Below are 18,263 nucleotides of genomic sequence, written 5' to 3' on the forward strand. Positions count from 1 at the left end.
CGTGCTCAGGAGCCCTGTGGAAGGCTGCTGTGCTTTGCTGAGGCGCCCCAAGGCTTTCATCTCCCAAGGGTCCCGGCTCCCCTGGCTGCAAGGAAAGGCTGGGGGAGGGAGGTCAGTTTGCAGCCAGACCCTGAGGGCCGGGGTGAGGCTGAAGAAGGAGGGGGGGGAAAGCACGGCCGGAGGGGGCAGTTGCGCTGCCCGGGGTCGGCCGCGGCGCAGCGCCGCAGGGGTTAAAGCCCTGCCCGGCAGCAGGAACGTGCTGGCTCCGGCACCGAGGTGGCCGAGCCGACAGCGTCCCCAGAGCGGGACCTGCTGCAGGGCTTTGGCCAGGGCAGGGCAGCAGAGGGGGCATCTGTCATCCCTGCCCCGGCGGGGAGCGGGCAGGGCCGGCAGCACAATGGGGCGCATTATGCGGTGCCCCAGGAGGGATGAATGGAGTATTGAGAAGCACCGCAGCCGGCAGATTGCCTTTCACCCCCCGCCACCGAGCTGCCTGCCTGCTGGCGGCTCTGCCCCCGGGCCTTGGTCAGCAGGGGCCGCGGAGAGAGCAGGGAGCTGTAATGGGGCCGGAGCCCAGCCCTGGTGGCTCCATCCTGCACCTCCAGCACGGGGCTTAGCACCACCGCTTGCTGCTGCATATGAAAGGCACTGAGCAACCATCACCCCAGAAGGTCTTGGTCCTGCCATCACCTCCCGCTGGAGCACCCCAAAAGCCTTGGTCCTGCTTTCATCTCCCGCTGGAGCACCCCAAAAGCCTTGATCCTGCCACCAATTCCCACTGGAGCACCCCAAAATCCTTGATCCTGCTTTCATCTCCCACTGGTGCACCCCAAAAGCCTTCGGGGGAGGGGGGGTGTGCTCCTTCGGGAGGGGTTGTGCTCCTTCAGGGGGTGTTGTGCTCCTTCGGGGGGGTTGTGCTCCTTCGGGAGGGGTTGTGCTCCTTCAGGGGGGGTTGTGCTCCTTCAGGGGGGGTTGTGCTCCTTCGGGAGCACTTCAGCATCAGCTGGGGTGGGTGCCCATCCCTTCAGGGAGGGTTGCTGTTCCGTCAGCGTCCGCAGGGCTCCGCTCAGCCCGGGCTCTGCCGCCAGCCTGGGGAAGCCTCCTCACGGTGGCACTGCTCCTCCAGCGCTCGCTGCTGCCTGCTGCTGGCTGCCGGCGCCGCCGGCGCCCGGGGCTGCCTTCCCGGCCGGCTCATGGAGATCAGGACCTGTCCCTGCCCCGCAGGGAAGGGGTGAAGCAGAGCTGGAAAGCCTCCAGCTCGGCGGTAATCGCCGAGAGGAGCAACAACAATGCAGGGGAAATGGCATCTTGTGAAGCTCTTCCTCCTCTCCTGCTGACATTGCCATTCTGTGCCCACCTTGCCCACACGGTGCCAGCTCTCTGCAGCCACCAGCTGAGCCAGGCTGCCAGGCCAGGCAGGAATTCAGTCTGCCCAGGGAATTTCAGTCTGCCCAGGCAAATGCCTGTGCCTGCTTTCTGCCAGGGGATGGTGAGGAACAGAGACAGTGGAAGCCCCTGGGAGTGCCAGTCGAGGTGGGGAGGTCTCTCATTTGAGAGCAGCCCTGGAGCAAAGGCCTTGGGGGTGCTGGGGGAGGAGAAGCTCAGCAGGAGCCAGCAGGGAGCACTTGCAGCCCAGAGAGCCAAGCAGAGCCTGGGCTGCAGCAAGAGAAGTGTGGCCAGCAGGGCCAGGGAGGGGATTCTGCCCCTCTGCTCCACTCTGCTGAGACCACAGCTGCAGCTCTGGGGCCAGTTCTGGAGCCTCTGTGCCAGGAAGGATCTGGAGGGGCTGGAAGGTGTCCAGAGCAGGGCCAGGAGGAGGAGCAGAGGGCTGGAGCTGATCTGCTGTGAGCACAGACTGAGGAAGTTGGGGTTGTGCAGGCTGGAGAGGAGAAGGCTCCCAGGAGACCTAATTGTGGCCTTCCAGGATCTGCAGGGGGCTGCAGGAAAGCTGGGGAGGGACTTTTGAGGGTGTCAGGGAGGGATAGGACTGGGGGGGATGGAGCAGAACTAGCAGTGGGGAGATTGAGATTGGCTGTGAGGAAGAAGTTGTTCCCCATGAGGGTGGTGAGAGCCTGGCACAGGTTGCCCAGGGAGGTGGTGGAAGCCTCCTGCCTGGAGGTGTTTGCAGCCAGGCTGGAGGTGGCTGTGAGCAACCTGCTGCAGTGTGAGGTGTCCCTGGCCATGGCAGGGGGCTTGGAACTGGCTGAGCCTTGAGGTCCCTTCCAACCCTGACAGTTCCATGACTCTCTGTTGGGTGGTTGGTGTGGAGGCCTTGGGTGGCTGGGGACTGGGAGAGCTCCTGGCTGCGTTCATTGGTCATAGGGTGGTGAAGAAAAATGGATTCAAGGCACCAGAGGAGGTGGTTTGGTAGCTTGAGTGCCATTCATGACCATCTGCTGCCTGTGGGGGCCCTGTGAGGACCTCAGGGCAGGCTGGGCACTGAGAAGGCTCCCTGGGAGAGGGGACACTGTGGCACCCATGGAGGAGGTGGGTATGGTCTCCAGGAGCCCACAGGAAGAGAGCACTGCTGAGGAGGAGCCAAGGCAAAGCGCAGGGCTGGCCATGGCTGTGTCCAGGCTGGGCTCTAGCTGGGTGCTTGTCACCAGGAGACCTGGAGCAGCTTTGCAGGGGGGGACATGGGGTGGACAGCCTGGCAGGGGGGTTGGGCAGCCTGGCAGGGGGGAAAGTGAAGCACCAGCCCTTTCCAAAGGGATGTGGTGGAGTGCCAGGACCACCCTGTGGTTTAGGAAGGGCTTTGTCAGGCTGCTGTGCACAGGCAGCTCCTTCCCTGCCCAGCCTGGGTCTGGTGTGGCTCAGCTTGCCCAGGTGTGGCTTGGGGCACCAGGTGGAGACATCCTCTGGGGTTTGCTTGCAACCCCATGAAGAGGAAGCAGAAGGACAAGCTCCATGTGGATGCCAAGGGGATGGCTCCCTGCATATGCTGGGGGAGAGCTCAGCATTCAGCTGTCCTGGTGGCTCTGGGCTCCATCCTCCTGCCTTAGAGCAGCCCAGCCCTGAGGCTTTCTCTGCTTCCAGGTTGGTCTCAGGGGTGGGAGGTGGCTCTGCAGCTCCCTCCTGCCCCTCCACAGCCAGCTCTTGCTCCCAGCACATCCAGGCTGAATGATTCCTGATGGGACTGCTGGTCACTGCTGCAGCAAGTGCTGGGAAGGGACCTGCCTGCAGGCCCTGCAGAGGCTCTGTGGCCATGGCCCTGACACTGCTGTCTGTGTGCTGCAGGGACAGCCTGCTCTGGACACCCACCTGCAGGAGGACCCTGGTGCAGCTATGAGACTTGGTCCCTGCCTGGCCAGCCAGCACGGCCCGGGGAGGCTGGAGGCTGGGCTGCTGCCTCGCTGCCTGATGCCAGCCACGCTGCTCCTCCTCCTCCTCCTCGACCCCAGCGGTGAGCTCCTGCCTCAGGCGGGGGGAGGGGGAAGTGCCATGGACCCCACGGCCCCAGTCTGGCTTGGGTGGGAAGAGGCCTTCCAAATCCACCCAGCCCAACCCCCCCCTGCAGCCCCCAGGGACATCCCCAACCCCAGCAGGCTGCTCCCAGCCCCACACATCCTGCCCTGCACTGCTGCCAGCCATGGGGCAGCTCTCTGGGCAGCCTGGGCCAGGCTCTCCCCACCCTCAGCACCAAACATTTCTCCTCCTCTCCACTCTCAAGCTCCCTCTTGCACTTCAAACCATCTCCCCTTGGCCTGGCCCAGCAGACCCTGCTCAGAAGTCTGTGCCCAGCTCTCTGATCTCCCCTTGAGGCACTGCAAGGCCACCAGAAGCTCTCCCTGGAGCCTTCTCCTCTGCAGCCTGGCTCCCAGCAGAGGGCTTCCAGCCCTGCCAGCACTGCTGTGGCCTCCTCCTACCCTGCTCCCCCAGGTCCCTGCCTGTGCTGAGGGCTCCAGAGCTGCCCCAGCACTGCAGGTGCTGGAGGCACCCAGGGTCTCCCTGGTGGCCTCAGATTCATGGGCAGAAGATGTTCTTCTTGGAGAGCCACAGGCAGGACCACCACAGCATCCCCAGGGCTGCTGAGCGTGAGCAGGGACAGAGGGAGCAAGTCCAGCTCTCAGCTGCCCCCACGACCAGGGGCCAGGGCTGGCAGCTGGGGCAGGCAGTGGGCACAGGGCAGCACTGGGAGCACTCTGGTGGCCCAGGGGTGGGAGCTGTGGGACAGTTCCTGGTGGGGCAGTGGCTGGGAGCAGCACCTGGCCCCTGAGGACACCAGTCCAGAGCCACTGCCTGGCCAGGCTGGGAGGTGTGCAGGTGTAACTGGGAGAAGCCATCCCTGCTGCCCAGCGAGGGTCTGCAGGAGCAGTGTGGTGCCCCCAGGGTGACTGCAGCAGGGTGATCCCAGCCAGGAGGCTGCTGCCACCTTCCTGCCCCTGCCAGGACCCAGCTGGCAGTGAAGGTGCAGCCAGCTTCAAGCAGCTTCTCCACCTCCTACCTCCTCGGCTGGAGCTTCCCAAGCCCTGCAAGCTGCTGGTCCCACAGCTGGAGTGTGGGGACACCCTGGTGGCCCTGCCAGTGTGCCCCTGGGCTCTGCCCGTGCCCTGCACCAGTGGGCACGGACAAGATGCTAACTCAGGGTGGTTTGGCCTCCCTGCCTCCCTCCAGCAGCCCAGAGGGGTGGGGGTGGTGTCTGCTGGAGCTGGCTGGGGCTGATCAGAGGAGCATGGAGGGCTCCCTCTGCTCCCACAGAGCCTTGGGCTCCTCTCTCCTCATTAACACAGCCAGCCAGGCCTCACTGGCTCAGCCCTCTCTTGACTTTGCTGCAGGATGCTCTCAAATGACTGCCTCAGAGCTTTGATTTTTGACTTCAAGGGAGGTGAATGTGGAACATTTCACAGGGAAGGTTCCTTTTCAGCCACCACCATCTCAGCACTGGCCTGGCTGAGGTGTTCAGAGCCACCACAGCCCAGGCTCCAAAGCTCTTCCTGAAAGGCCTCCCTGGGGCTGGTGCAGAGAGGATCTGCACTGCCCTTCCTCTTCTCCAGCCCATGGGGCTGCCATGCCCTGCCCCAGCCCCTCCTTGGCCAGCCCCAGCCTCCCCCTTGCCTTGCTCTGCTGAATCCCCACATCCTGCTGGGGTCACAGCATCATTTGCCACCCTGCCTGGCCCCAGCTGAGGTGGCAGGGGAGGGCAGGAGCACCCAACCAGGGCTGGAGCCAGCAATGGTTCTCTGCAGCCAGAGAAGGGTCACCAGCAGGGCAGGGAGGGGATTCTGCCCCTCTGCTCTGCTCTGCTCAGCCCCCACCTGCAGCACTGCCTCCAGCTCTGGGGCCCCCAGCACAAGAAGGGCCTGGAGCTGCTGGAGAGGCTCCAGAGGAGGCCACAGAGATGCTCAGAGGGCTGCAGAACCTCCCCTGTGGGGCCAGGCTGGGAGAGCTGGGGCTGTGCAGCCTGGAGAAGAGAAGGCTCCAGGGAGACCTCAGAGCAGCCTTCCAGTACCTGAAGGGCTCCAGGAGAGCTGGGGAGGGACTTTGGGCAAGGGCTGGGAGTGCCAGGATGAGGAACAATGTCTTTGAGCTGGGAGAGGGGAGACTGAGAGTGGAGATGAAGAAGGAATTCATTGCAGTGAGGCTGGGGAGACTCTGGCACAGGTTGCCCAGGGAGGCTGTGGCTGTGCCCTGCCTGGAGGTGTTCAAGGGGAGGCCTTCTGGGGCTGAACATCTCCAGGGAGGAGGACATCCACAAGCTCCCCTGGGCAACCTCAGGTTGCACTTGCAGCCCAGAGAGCCAAGCAGAGCCTGGGCTGCAGCAAGAGAAGTGTGGCCAGCAGGGCCAGGGAGGGGATTCTGCCCCTCTGCTCCACTCTGCTGAGACCACAGCTGCAGCTCTGGGGCCAGTTCTGGAGCCTCTGTGCCAGAAAGGATCTGGAGGGGCTGGAAGGTGTCCAGAGAAGGGCCATGAGGAGGAGCAGAAGGCTGGAGCTGCTCTGCTGTGAGGACAGACTGAGGGAGTTGGGGTTGTGCAGGCTGGAGAGGAGAAGGCTCTGAGGAGACCTCATTGTGGCCTTCCAGGATCTGCAGGGGGCTGCAGGAAAGCTGGGGAGGGACTTCTGAGGGTGTCAGGGAGGGATAGGACTGGGGGGGATGGAGCAGAACTAGAAGTGGGGAGATTGAGATTGGATGTGAGGAAGAAGTTGTTCCCCAGGAGGGTGGTGAGAGCCTGGCACAGGTTGCCCAGGGAGGAAGCCTCCTGCCTGGAGGTATTTGCAGCCAGGCTGGAGGTGGCTGTGAGCAACCTGCTGTAGTGTGAGGTGTCCCTGGCCATGGCAGGGGGTTGGAACTGGCTGAGCCTTGAGCTCCCTGCCAGCCCTGACAATTCCATGACTCTATGATCTGCCAAGGGCTTGCCAGCTCCTGGGGCAGCACTGGGCACATCCATGGGGTTCAGCCACCCCTCCCCATCCCTCATCCCATGGGGCATCACCAAGACCACCTTGCTGTGACCCCCCTGGACAAGCTGGAGACATCAGTAGCCCATGCTGGGAGCATCCTGGGGGGAGCCCACATGGCCCTGCTTGGGGGATGGGAGAGTGTTGTGCCCATGGCAGCCAGGCTGTGGGACAGGGGTGGGGGGGAGCAGGCTGTGGAGAGCACCTTGGGTCTGCCTGAGGGGGTAGGTTTGGCTCTACCTATAGCTCTCCAGGAGCACCCCTGGATGTGGGGCTGCTGGCAGGGGTGAGGGACACATCCTGCCAGTGCTGAGCTCCCTCCAGATGCAGGTCAGGGAGGGCTGGGAGCTGACTTGGATTCAAGCCCCAGGCTCGCTGCTGAGCCCCGGGGCAGGAACCAGCAGGGGTCTGTCTGAGCATCGCAGAGCTGCTGCTGCCCCTCCTGAGCTGGCTGAGATCAAAGTCCTGCTCCTGGCTCCCTGACAGCCCTGGGCTGCAGCAGCTCTGCCTGGAGTCACACCGAGCACTGCTCGAGGGGAGGCAGCTGGGGGAAACAGCACAGAGCCCAGAGCCCAGCAGGGACAGGCTGGAAGGGAGCTCTGGAGCTCATCCAGCACAAGCCCTGCTCCAGCAGGGCACCCACAGCAGCTTGCCCAGCACCACAATGCCCAGGGGGGTTGGAAGCTCTCCACACAAGGACACTCCACAACCTCTCTGGGCAGCCTGCTCCAGGCCTCCAGCACCCTCACAACAAACAACTTTCTCCTCCTCTTCACATCCAACCTCCAGGGCTCCACTCTGTGCCCCTTGCTGCCCCTTGGCCTGGCCCTGGGCACCACTGAGCAGAGTCTGGCCCCAGCCTCTTGCCCCCCACAGCTCCTTTAGCTCTTGCTGAGCATTGCTCAGCTGCCCTCTGGGGCTGCTCTTCTGCAGGCTCTCAGCCCCAGGGCTCTCAGCCTCTGCTCCTGCCAGAGCTGCTCCAGGCCCCTCAGCAGCTCTGTAGCCTCCCCTGGACTCTCTCCAGCAGTTCTGTGTCTCTCTTGAACTGGGGAGTCCAGAACTGGCCCCAGCACTCCAGAACTGGCCTGGCTGGGACAGAGTAGGGGTGGGGGAGAATGTCCTTCTACCTGCCACACTCTTCTCCCTGCCCCCCAGGAGCCCATTGGCCTTCTTGGCCCCCAGGGCACATTGCTGCCTCATGGGGACCTTGTTGTCCCCCAGCACTCCCAGCTCCTTCTCCTTGGAGCTGCTTCCCAGCAGGTCCCCCCTCAGCTGTGCTGCTGCAGGAGGTTGTTCCTCCCCAGGGCCAGGACCCTGCCCTTGCCCTTGCTGAGCTCCATGAGGTTCCCTGTGCCCAGCTCTGCAGCCTGGCCAGGTCTGGATGGCAGCACAGCCTGAGGGCTGTCAGCCACTGCTCCCAGCTTGGTGCCAGCAGCCAACTGCCTGAGGCTCCACTCAGTGCCTTCATCCAGGGATGAAGATGTTGACCAACACTATCCCCAGTGCTGGCCCCTGGGGAACTCCTTGAGCTCCAGGCCTCCATCTGGACCCTGCACTATTTATCACAACCCTCTGAGCTCTGTCCTTCAGCCAGCTCTCAACCCTCCTCACTGTCCACTTCTCTGACCCATGCTTCCTGAGCTTCCCTAGGAGGATGTTTTGGGAGATGGACTCCAAAGCCCTGCTGAGGTCAAGGTAGCCTCCATCCACTGCTCTCCCCTCATCTGCCCAGGCAGTCTCACCATCACAGAAGGCTGCCAGATTGGTCCAGCATGATTGCCCCTTGCTGAATCTGTGCTGACCACTCCCAGTGACCTTCTGTGCCTCCAGATGCTTGGGGATGGCCTCCAGGATGAGCTTTGCCATCATCTCTCTGAGGATGGAGATGAGGCTGCTTGGCCTCTACTTCCCTGGTTCCTTCTTAGCACACACACATGAGCCAGCAGTGTGCTCAGGTGGCCAAGAAGGACAACAGCATCCTGGCCTGGATCACCATCAGTGTGACCAGCAGGACCAGGCCAGTGTGCCTGTGTGATACTGCTACTGCTGAGGCCACTTTGGGTCCCCCACCCCAAGAAGGACATTGAGGGCTGGAGCAGGTCCAGAGAAGGGCAATGAAGCTGGGGAAGGGTCTGGAGAGCAGGGCTGAGGAGGAGCAGCTGAGGGAGCTGGGGGTGTTCAGCCTGGAGGAGGCTGAGGGAGACCTCCTTGCTCTCTGCAGCTCCCTGAGAGGAGGCTGGAGCCAGGTGGGGGCTGGGGTCTGCTCCCTAGGATAAAAGGAGAGGAAAGGTCCTGAGATTGTGCCAGGGGAGGGTTAGGTTGGAGCTGAGGAACAATTTCTTTGCTGCAGGAGTGGTCAGGGACTGGCACAGGCTGCCCAGGGAGGTGGTGGAGTCCCCATCCCTGGAGGTGCTCAAGGAACCTGTGGCCATGGCACCTGGGGCCAGGGTTTGGTGGCCATGGTGGTGCTGGGCTGAGGTTGGACTGGAAGATCCCAGAGGCCTTTTCCAACCCAAACAATTCTCTGACTCTCTAAGCCAGCAGTGAGGGCCCAGAGCCACGCTCACTGCCCTCACACCTGCAGAGCAGAGGCAGCCATGGACTCTGCTGCTCTCCCTCCTACAGACCCCCAAGCCTCCAGCAAAGGGAAGGGTCTGGAGGGTTTCCAGCTCCCATCCCTGCCCACCCACCCCCCTGCTGCCATCACCCCCCAAGCTGCAGCCCTCCTCTGCTCCCTCTGGGGAGGCTGGGGGGACCTGACCCCATCTCTTCTCCCTTGCAGGCACCACCTCTGAGCCAGCGCTGTTGCCATCCCCAGGTGAGATTCTGCTCCTCAAGTCCCTTCTGCCCCCTGGGGAGGGACCCTGCCCAGGGACCTGGAGTGCCAGGATGAGGGACAGGGGCTTGGAGCTTGGGTGAGAGCAGATTGAGACTGGAGAGGAGGAAGAAAGCCTTCAGAGTGAGGCTGGGGAGAGCCTGGCACAGGTTGCCCAGGGAGGCTGTGGCTGTGCCCTGCCTGGAGGTGTTCAAGGGGAGGCCTTCTGGGGCTGAACATCTCCAGGGAGGAGGACATCCACAAGCACCTCTGGTTGCCCAGGGAGCTTGTGGATGTCCTCCTCCCTGGAGATGTGTTGAAGTCCAGGCTGGATGAGGCCCTGAGCAGCCTCCAGACCCTGCTCCTCCTCACCAGCAGCTGGAGAGCTCATCCCCTACCCCAGCACCTCCCACATGGGGACCAGCTCTGGAGGCCTCCATCCAAGCTGCTAAGGATTCACTAACTGCACCTTGCCCCTTCCCATGCCACCCCCTGGGGCCACCTGGCCGCTTCCTGCCTCTCCCCTGGGCTGGCTGCCCCAGGGCAGCTGCTGCTGGAGCTTCTCATCTGTGTGCTGGGATGTGCTGAGTCTTCATGCCCATGGCTTGCAGCAGGTGAAGGGATCATGGAATGGTTTGGGTTGGAATGAACCTCTCAAGGCCACCCAGTCCAACCCCCCCTGCAGCCCCCAGGGACATTCCCACCCCCAGCAGGCTGCTCCCAGCCCCACACATCCTGCCCTGCACTGCTGCCAGCCATGGGGCAGCTCTCTGGGCAGCCTGGGCCAGGCTCTCCCCACCTTCAGCACCAAACATTTCTCCTCCTCTCCACTCTCAAGCTCCCTCTTGCACTTCAAACCATCTCCCCTTGGCCTGGCCCAGCAGGCCCTGCTCAGAAGTCTGTGCCCAGCTCTCTGATCTCCCCTTGAGGCACTGCAAGGCCACCAGAAGCTCTCCCTGGAGCCTTCTCCTCTGCAGGCTGCCCAAGGCCAACTCTCTCAGCCTGGCTCCCAGCAGAGGGCTTCCAGCCCTGCCAGCACTGCTGTGGCCTCCTCCTGCCCTGCTCCCCCAGGTCCCTGTCTGTGCTGTGCTGAGCACTCCAGAGCTGGAGGCAGTGTTGGGGAGGGGGTGTCCCAGGAGCAGCTGGAGTCCCACCATGGGGGGGGCAGCAGCAAGGCAACAGCTGCCTTGTGGTCCTGCAGGGGTCACCATCGTCTTTGAGGGGCAGAGATGTGGTGCAGAGAGGGCTCCCACCCTGCCCACCACACCTGCTGACCATCACCTGCTGACCATCACCTGCTTGGCCCCAGGCAGGGCTGGCTGCCTCCCAGGGGGGCTGGCTGGCTGCCTGCTGGGGGCTAGATGCCTGCTGGGGGCTGGCTGCCTGCTGGGGGGGATCGCCTCCTGAAGGGGGACTGCCTCCTGGAGGGGATCTGCCTCCTGGGGGTTGGCTGCCTCCTGGAGAGGATCTGCCCCCTGGGGGCTGGCTGCCTGCTGGGGGGGATCTGCCTGCTGGGGGGGATCTGCCTGCTGGGGGGGATCTGCCTCCTGGGGGTTGGCTGCCTCCTAGAGAGGATCTGTTGCCTGGGGGCTGGCTGCCTGCTGGGGGGGATCTGCCTGCTGGGGGTTGGCTGCCTCCTGGAGGGGATCTGCCCCCTGGGGGCTGGGTGCTCCCTGGGGGGTGGCTGCCTGCTGAGGGCCCCCTCCCTGCCTGTCCCATCCAGAGATCCGTTTGGCCAACGGCCCCAGCCGCTGCCAGGGGCGGGTGGAGATCCTCTACAACGGCTCCTGGGGCACGGTCTGTGACGACGACTGGGACATCGTGGATGCCAACGTGGTGTGTCGGCAGCTGGGCTGCGGCCACGCCATCGCCCTGCCCCCCGCCATGACCTTCGGCCAGGGGTCCGGCCCCATCCTCCTGGACAACGTGGACTGCAAGGGCCAGGAGGCAGCCCTCAGCGAGTGCTGGAGCCACGGCTGGGGCATCCACAACTGCTACCACTACGAGGACGTGGCTGTTGTGTGCAACGGTAATGGAGCTGGGGTCCTGGGGGCGGGGAGAGCAGCTGCTGCAAGCCTCCCTCGGGCTCTGTAGGGGCAGCTGCTGCAAGCCTCGGGGTCTCTAGGTGCAGCTGCTGCAAGCCTCAGGGTCTCTAGGTGCAGCTGCTGCAAGCCTCAGGGTCTCTAGGTGCAGCTGCTGCAAGCCTTGGCGTCTCTAGATGCAGCTGCTGCAAGCCTTGGGCTCTGTAGGTGGCCAGGAGTCACAACTTGGCTCCTGGGGACAAGGAGAGCACTGCTGCAAGCCTTGGAGTCTCCAGGTGCAGCTGCTGCAAGCCTTGGAGTCTCCAGGTGCAGCTGCTGCAAGCCTTGGAGTCTCCAGGTGCAGCTGCTGCAAGCCTTGGAGTCTCCAGGTGCAGCTGCTGCAAACCTTGGAGTCTCCAGGTGCAGCTGCTGCAAGCCTTGGAGTCTCCAGGTGCAGCTGCTGCAAGCCTTGGAGTCTCCATGTGCAGCTGCTGCAAGCCTTGGAGTCTCCAGGTGCAGCTGCTGCAAGCCTTGGCGTCTCCAGGTGCAGCTGCTGCAAGCCTTGGAGTCTCCAGGTGCAGCTGCTACAAGCCTTGGAGTCTCCAGGTGCAGCTGCTACAAGCCTTGGAGTCTCCAGGTGCAGCTGCTGCAAACCTTGGAGTCTCCAGGTGCAGCTGCTACAAGCCTTGGAGTCTCCAGGTGCAGCTGCTGCAAGCCTTGGAGTCTCCAGGTGCAGCTGCTGCAAACCTTGGGCTCTGTAGGTGCCCACGAGTAGAATCTCAGAACCTGTTCCTCCGAGTCTAGGTCAACCAAACCTCCTCTGCCTCTTTTCTTCACCCCTCCCCTCAATCCAGGTCAGCTCCCAGCTCAACCTGCTGGTGCTCCATAAGGTGACCAGCCTGGTTTGAGCTCCCTGTCATTCCCAGCTCAGGGACTTCACCACCTCTCCAGCATGCTCCCTGGGGAAGCAGCACGTTGCCACCCACACTGCTGCTCTGACTCAGCCGCTGCCCAGCTGCTCCTTCCCCTTTTGACTTTGCCTTGCTCTGAACTGCTGAGCTTTTCAGCAGGAGACGTTCCTGGAGGTGAGAAAAGCTCTTGAACTCGGCAAGTGCAAGTGGAGCAGCCCTGTGCTGACCCCTGTGTCCCCTGCACCTTCCTCCTGCCCGTCTGGGTAGGGTTTGCTCAGCAGTTGTGAGGCTGTGCAGACCCAGAGCCCGGCCGTGGCTGCGGCCCCTGGGTCATTCCCTGTGCCCTGCCAAAGCAGAGCCAGGGAAGAGAGGGTTGCTGGCTTGGCTGACAGGTTGGACCAGCAGCAAAGGAGGTCATGGATTGAGCAGGAGCCTTGAATCCAGAGAAGAGAGGTGGAAGGACTGGAGAAAGAGGTGGAGGAGACTGAGGTTGGAGGGTTTGAGGGCATAGGAGCAGCTTGGGCCCTTAGGTATTTGTAGCTTGTTGGCCAAGGAGAGCTGGAGATGCTCTGGGATGGCACTCAGCTGAGATGCAGCAGTTGGAACCAAGCACCCCATGCCCACCTGTGCCACATGGAAGCTCTCAAGAGTCAGCTTTCTGCTGCTCATGGCTGTGCAGGAGAGCACAGAGCCAGCCAGCTCTGCACGGTGCTGGTGCTTTGGCTCTGCTGGGAGGCTTCCTGCTGCCCTTGGGCATGCACAGGGTTGGCTTTGGACCTCCCAGCAGCCTTCCCTCCCACCTCCCCTCCTTCCCTCCCACCGAGCTCCCTGCACCACATCCAGGCCATTCCAGCAGCCCAGCCCAGGGGCTGGGTCTGAGCTGGGCAATGCAGCTGTTTGAAACAACAGCACCGGCAAGAGAAAGAGAGGGGAAAGCAGCAGGGAATCCCCAGCGTTGCTGTCTGTGGGCAGTGAGGGTGGGCAGCAGGGGGGCACTGCTGGCAGCCAGCCAGGGGTGGGCAGCAGCAGCTGGCATCTCTCTGCTTCCCTTCCAGAGTTCTCGCCCACGCAAGCCAGCGAAGGACCAACGAGCAGGACCCTCACTGCCCCGGCCCAGGATGGGGAAAGTAAGCTGCTGGGGCCCCACCTGCCCAGGCCTGGCCTGGCTGAGGGCTGCTGGAGAGCAGCAGCCACCACACCTCCCCTGCCGCTCCCCCAGGACACGTCCCAGCTCTGGCTGGGAGAGGCAGAGCCCTGGGAACCCTCTGACCAGGGCAAAACCCTGTCCCAGAGCTCCCTCGTGGTGCCCAGCAGCTGAGCATGGCTCAGCCTGTGCCAAGAAGGTCACCAGCAGCCTGGCCAGGAGCAGCAATGGTGTGGGCAGCAGGAGCAGGGCAGGGGTTGTCCTGGACTGGGCACTGGGGAGGCCACAGCTTGAATCCTGGGCTCAGTTCTGGGCTCCTCACCCCAAGAAGGACATTGGGAGGCTGGAGCAGGGCCAGAGAAGGGCAACCAAGTTGGGGAAGGGTCTGGAGAACAGGGCTGGGGAGGAGCAGCTGAGGGAGCTGGGGGGGTTCAGCCTGGAGCACAGGAGGCTGAGGGAGACCTCATTGCTCTCTGCAGCTCCCTGAGAAGAGGCTGGAGCCAGGTGGGGGTTGGGCTCTTCCTAGTCTCAGGTGATAGACTGGGAAGAAATGGCCTGAAACTGTGCCAGGGGAGGGTTAGGTTGGGCATGAGGAACAATTTCCTCCACTTGAAGGTTGTCCAGGCCTGGCCCAGGCTGCCCAGGGAGGTGGTGGAGTCCCCATCCCTGGAGGGGTTTCAGAGCCCTGGAGATGTGGTGCTGAGGGCTATGGGTTGGTGGTGCCCTGGCAGGGCTGGGTTCAGGGTTGCACTCAGTGGTCTTAGAGGTCCAACACAACCAAAGCTCTGACCCTAAAGCACTGCCCCTTCCCTGCTGTTTCTCACCTGGTTTCTGGGCACCATGGGCACCACTGCCAGACCTGGGCTTGGTGGCACCACTGCAGGGCATGTGGGGTCACAGGACCACAGGATGTTAGGGGTTGGAAGGGACCTCTGGAGACCATTGAGTCCAACCCCCTGCCAAACAGGACCATAGGGGTTGGAAGGGACCTCTGGAGATCTTTGGGTCCAACCCCCTGCTGCCAGAGCAGAGCCACAGGGGTTGGAAGGGAACCTCTGGAGATCTTTGGGTCCAACCCCCCTGCCAGAGCAGGGCCACAGGGGTTGGAAGGGACCTCTGGAGATCTTTGGGTCCAACCCCCCTGCCAGAGCAGGACCACAGGGGTTGGAAGGGACCTCTGGAGATCTTTGGGTCCAACCCCCCTGCCAGAGCAGGGCCACAGAACGCAGCGCAGGTCACCCAGGGACACATCCAGAGGGGGCCGGGGAGCCTCCAGCCGGGGGTGACCTGCTGGGGGCAGTCCTCACCGCGCTGTCCCCCGCAGGCGACGGCAGCGTGCGGCTGGTCAGCGGCGCCGACAGCTGCCAGGGCCGGGTGGAGATCTTCTACCGCGGGACCTGGGGCACCGTCTGCGACGACGACTGGGGCCTGAGCGATGCCAGCGTGGTCTGCAAGCAGCTGGGCTGCGGCCAGGCGCTGGACTACAAGAGCAATGCCTACTTCGGCTACGGCACGGGGCACATCCTGCTCGACAACGTCCACTGCGACGGCACCGAGCCCGTCCTGGCCGCCTGCTACAGCCTGGGCTGGGGCATCCACAACTGCGGCCACCACGAGGACGCCGGAGTCATCTGCGCAGGTACCCCGGGCACGGCACCCCCGGGGGCTGGCCCCTGCTGAGGGGGGAGCGAGGAGGGGGCAGGCTCGTCCCCTCGGTGGCAAGCGGCGGGCGCGGAGCAGGCGGCTCCGAGCGGCGCCGGGGGGCGCTCAGGCCGGGGCTCAGGAGATGGTTCTGCACTGGGAGGGTTCTCAGGCGCTGGGACGGGGCTGGGGTCACCGTCCCTGGGGGTGTTCCAGCAGTGTGTGAGGCTGGGGCTTAGGCACACCACAGGGGCAGAGTACATTAGAGGTTAGAAGGGACCTCCAGAAATCATCCAGTCCAACGCCCCCTGCCAGAGCAGGGTCACGGAGGGTAGTGGTGGTGGTGGTGGCAGGAGTGAGAGGAGGCTGGAGCCGAGTGGGGGCTGGGCTCTTCCTAGTCTCGGGTGATAGACTGAGAAGAAATGGCCTGAAACTGTGCCAGGGGAGGGTTAGGTTGGGCATGAGGAACAATTTCCTCCACTTGAAGGTTGTCCAGGCCTGGCCCAGGCTGCCCAGGGAGGTGGTGGAGTCCCCATCCCTGGAGGGGTTTCAGAGCCCTGGGAATGTGGTGCTGAGGGCGATGGATTGGTGGTGCCCTGGGGCAGTGCTGGGTTCAAGGTTGCATTCAGTGATCTTAGAGGAGAAGGAGAACGAGGGAGAAGGAGGGGGAGGGGAGGGGAGGGGAGGGGAGGGGAGGGGAGGGGAGGGGAGGGGAGGGGAGGGGAGGGGAGGGGAGGGGAGGGGAGGGGGAGGGGAGGGGAGGGGAGGGTGTGTGGATGGGCAGGGTCCACCCCCAGCTCCATCATCCTGTAGCACTGAGACCACCCCAGGTCTGCCTGTTGGAGCTTGTCCCCACGTGTCCCCTCCGTCCCTCCGTCCCCACAGGGCTGGACAGCTCCACCAGCACCTCCTTCACCACCGCAGGGGCCCTGGGCTCCGAGGAGACTCTCACTGCCACGGCCACAGGTAGGAAGGAGGTCGGTAGCCACCCGGCTCAGCCTGGCACCATAGGTGGGGCTGGGGACTCCCTGGGGTGGGGCCATGTCTGGCGACCTCCTGTGACCCCAGAGTGGTCACCCTGGGGTCCTGCCACGCACAGGTGAGTCTCAGGGGATGCCCTCCCCCGTGGCAGCAGCTTGCCGTGGGTGGCAGCAGCTTGCCGTGGGTGGCAGCAGCTTGCCGTGGGTGGCAGCGGCCACCACGGTGCCACAGCCTGCTGGCACCGAGCGGAGCAGGGGCAGCAGGGGCTGCAGCTCAGCCCACCCCATGCCCACCCTTGTCCCAGCAGTGACAGACACCAGGGACCAGCCCTCCCAGGCCACCCAGGTGGCCACCACTGCTCTCCTCACCCTGGAGCAGGAAAGTAAGTGCATGGTCCCTGGGCCCCTTGTCCCTGGGGGGCTACCCCTCAGCCCCAGGGCTCCCCCCGCGTTCCTGGTGTTCACCCCACACCATGGGGAGCTGTCCCCTGGTGCCAGAGGGCACCCAGAGCCCTTTTATGTGCCCAGGAGAACTCCAGGGAGATAATTCCCAGGGGTCCCCCCATATCCTCCCGGCTCACCCATGCCCCCAGGGGATTGCTGCCGTGTCCCATGGGGCCACCCCATAACCCAGGGGCTCCCCATGGCCTCACTCCATGTCTACTGGGGGTCACTCCATGCCCCCTGGGCTCACCCCATGCCCCCAGCAGGTTGCTCTCCTGTCCCCAAGGGCTATGACCCCAGGGCCTCACCCCACATCTCCAGGGATCTCACCCCACACCCCAGGGCTCACCCCATGCTCCCCTGGGGTGGTCACTCTGTGTCTCCAGGGCTCGCCCTACACCCCAAGGCTCGCCCTACACCCCAAGGCTCACCCCACACCCCAGGTCTCACCCTACACCCCAGGGCCCACCCCACATCTCCAGGGATCTCACCCTACACCCCAAGGCTCGCCCCACACCCCATGTCTCGCCCCACACGCCAGGGCTCACCCCACACTCCGCAGGACTGCTCACCCCATGCCCCCAGAGGGTCCCCGGGGTCCATCATCCCCCCTTTCCCCCGGGGGAGCCTCGGTTCCCCTCTAGCAGCCTTCCTGTGCCGGGGGTCGCCCCTTCCCCGTCCCCCGTCCCCGCAGGCGGCGCCTTGCGGCTGGCGAACGGCAACGGGAGCTGCCGCGGGCGGGTGGAGGTGCGGCACGGCGGCACCTGGGGCACCGTCTGCGACGACGACTGGGACTTCCCCGACGCCCAGGTGGTTTGCCGCCAGCTGGGCTGCGGCGCCGCGCTGGCCGCCACCGTCCTGGGCTCCTTCGGCTACGGCAGCGGCCCCGTGCTGCTGGACAACGTGGGCTGCGGCGGCGCCGAGCGCAGCCTGGCGGACTGCTTCCACCTGGGCTGGGGGCAGCACAACTGCGGCCACCACGAGGACGCCGGAGTCATCTGCAGAGGTGAGGCAGCAGCCCCGCATCGCGCCCGGCGCCGTGCCCGCCTCCGAACCCACCCCTGAGCCCGGCGCTGTGCCCGCCTCCGAACCCACCCCTGAGCCCGGCGCTGTGCCCGCCTCCGAACCCACCCCTGAGCCCGGCGCCGTGCCCGCCTCCGAACCCACCCCTGAGCCCGGGGCTGTGCCTGCCCCTGAGCCCGGCGCTGTGCCCTCCTCTGAGCCCGGCGCCGTGCCCGCCTCCGAACCCACCCCTGAGCCCGGCGCTATGCCCGCCTCCGAACCCACCCCTGAGCCCGGGGCTGTGACCGCCCCTGAGCGCGGCGCCGTGCCCGCCTCTGAACCCAGCACTGAGCCCGGCGCTGTGCCCTCCTCTGAGCCCGGCGCTGTGCCCACCTCCGAACCCAGCACTGACCCCGGCACTGTGCCCGCCCCTGAGCCCGGGGCTGTGCCCACCCCTCAGCCTGGCACTGTGCCCACCTCCAAACTCTGCACTGTGCTCACCTCTGGATGTGAGCCAGCAGTGTGCCCAGGTGGCCAAGAAGGCCAAGGGCATCCTGGCCTGCATCAGGAACAGTGTGGCCAGCAGGAGCAGGGAAGTCCTTGTGCCCTGTGCTCAGCACTGCTGAGGCCACACCTTGAGTCCTGTGGCCAGTTCTGGGCTCCTCAGTTCAAGAAGGACATTGAGAGACTTGAAGGTGTCCAGAGAAGGGCAACAAAGCTGGGGAGGGGTCTGGAGCACAGCCCTGTGAGGAGAGGCTGAGGGAGCTGGGGTTGCTTAGCCTGCAGAAGAGGAGGTTCAGGGGAGACCTTCTTGCTCTCTGCAACTCCCTGATTGGAGGTTGTAGCCAGGTGGGGGTTGGTCTCTTCTCCCAGGCAAGCAGCACCAGAACAAGAGGACACAGTCTCA

The 18,263-nt window shown here is 64.3% G+C and overlaps 1 protein-coding gene across 1 annotated transcript in view; it reads left to right on the forward strand.

Annotated features, from left to right (window-relative positions):
* Positions 1 to 409: 409 nt before the first annotated feature.
* The window catches only part of SSC4D (scavenger receptor cysteine rich family member with 4 domains), a 40,214-nt gene continuing 22,360 nt past the window's right edge, over positions 410 to 18,263 (forward strand). Inside the window, exons 1-9 of the mRNA XM_054166970.1 lie at positions 410 to 525; positions 3,312 to 3,403; positions 9,181 to 9,216; positions 10,937 to 11,242; positions 13,201 to 13,272; positions 14,614 to 14,928; positions 15,816 to 15,896; positions 16,216 to 16,293; positions 17,049 to 17,360. Of these exons, the coding sequence (XP_054022945.1) occupies positions 410 to 525; positions 3,312 to 3,403; positions 9,181 to 9,216; positions 10,937 to 11,242; positions 13,201 to 13,272; positions 14,614 to 14,928; positions 15,816 to 15,896; positions 16,216 to 16,293; positions 17,049 to 17,360 (1,408 nt within the window). The remainder of the gene's footprint in view (positions 526 to 3,311; positions 3,404 to 9,180; positions 9,217 to 10,936; positions 11,243 to 13,200; positions 13,273 to 14,613; positions 14,929 to 15,815; positions 15,897 to 16,215; positions 16,294 to 17,048; positions 17,361 to 18,263) is intronic.

The sequence above is a fragment of the Dryobates pubescens genome, chromosome 13, assembly GCF_014839835.1.
Source record: "Dryobates pubescens isolate bDryPub1 chromosome 13, bDryPub1.pri, whole genome shotgun sequence".
NCBI classification, from domain to species: domain Eukaryota; kingdom Metazoa; phylum Chordata; class Aves; order Piciformes; family Picidae; genus Dryobates; species Dryobates pubescens.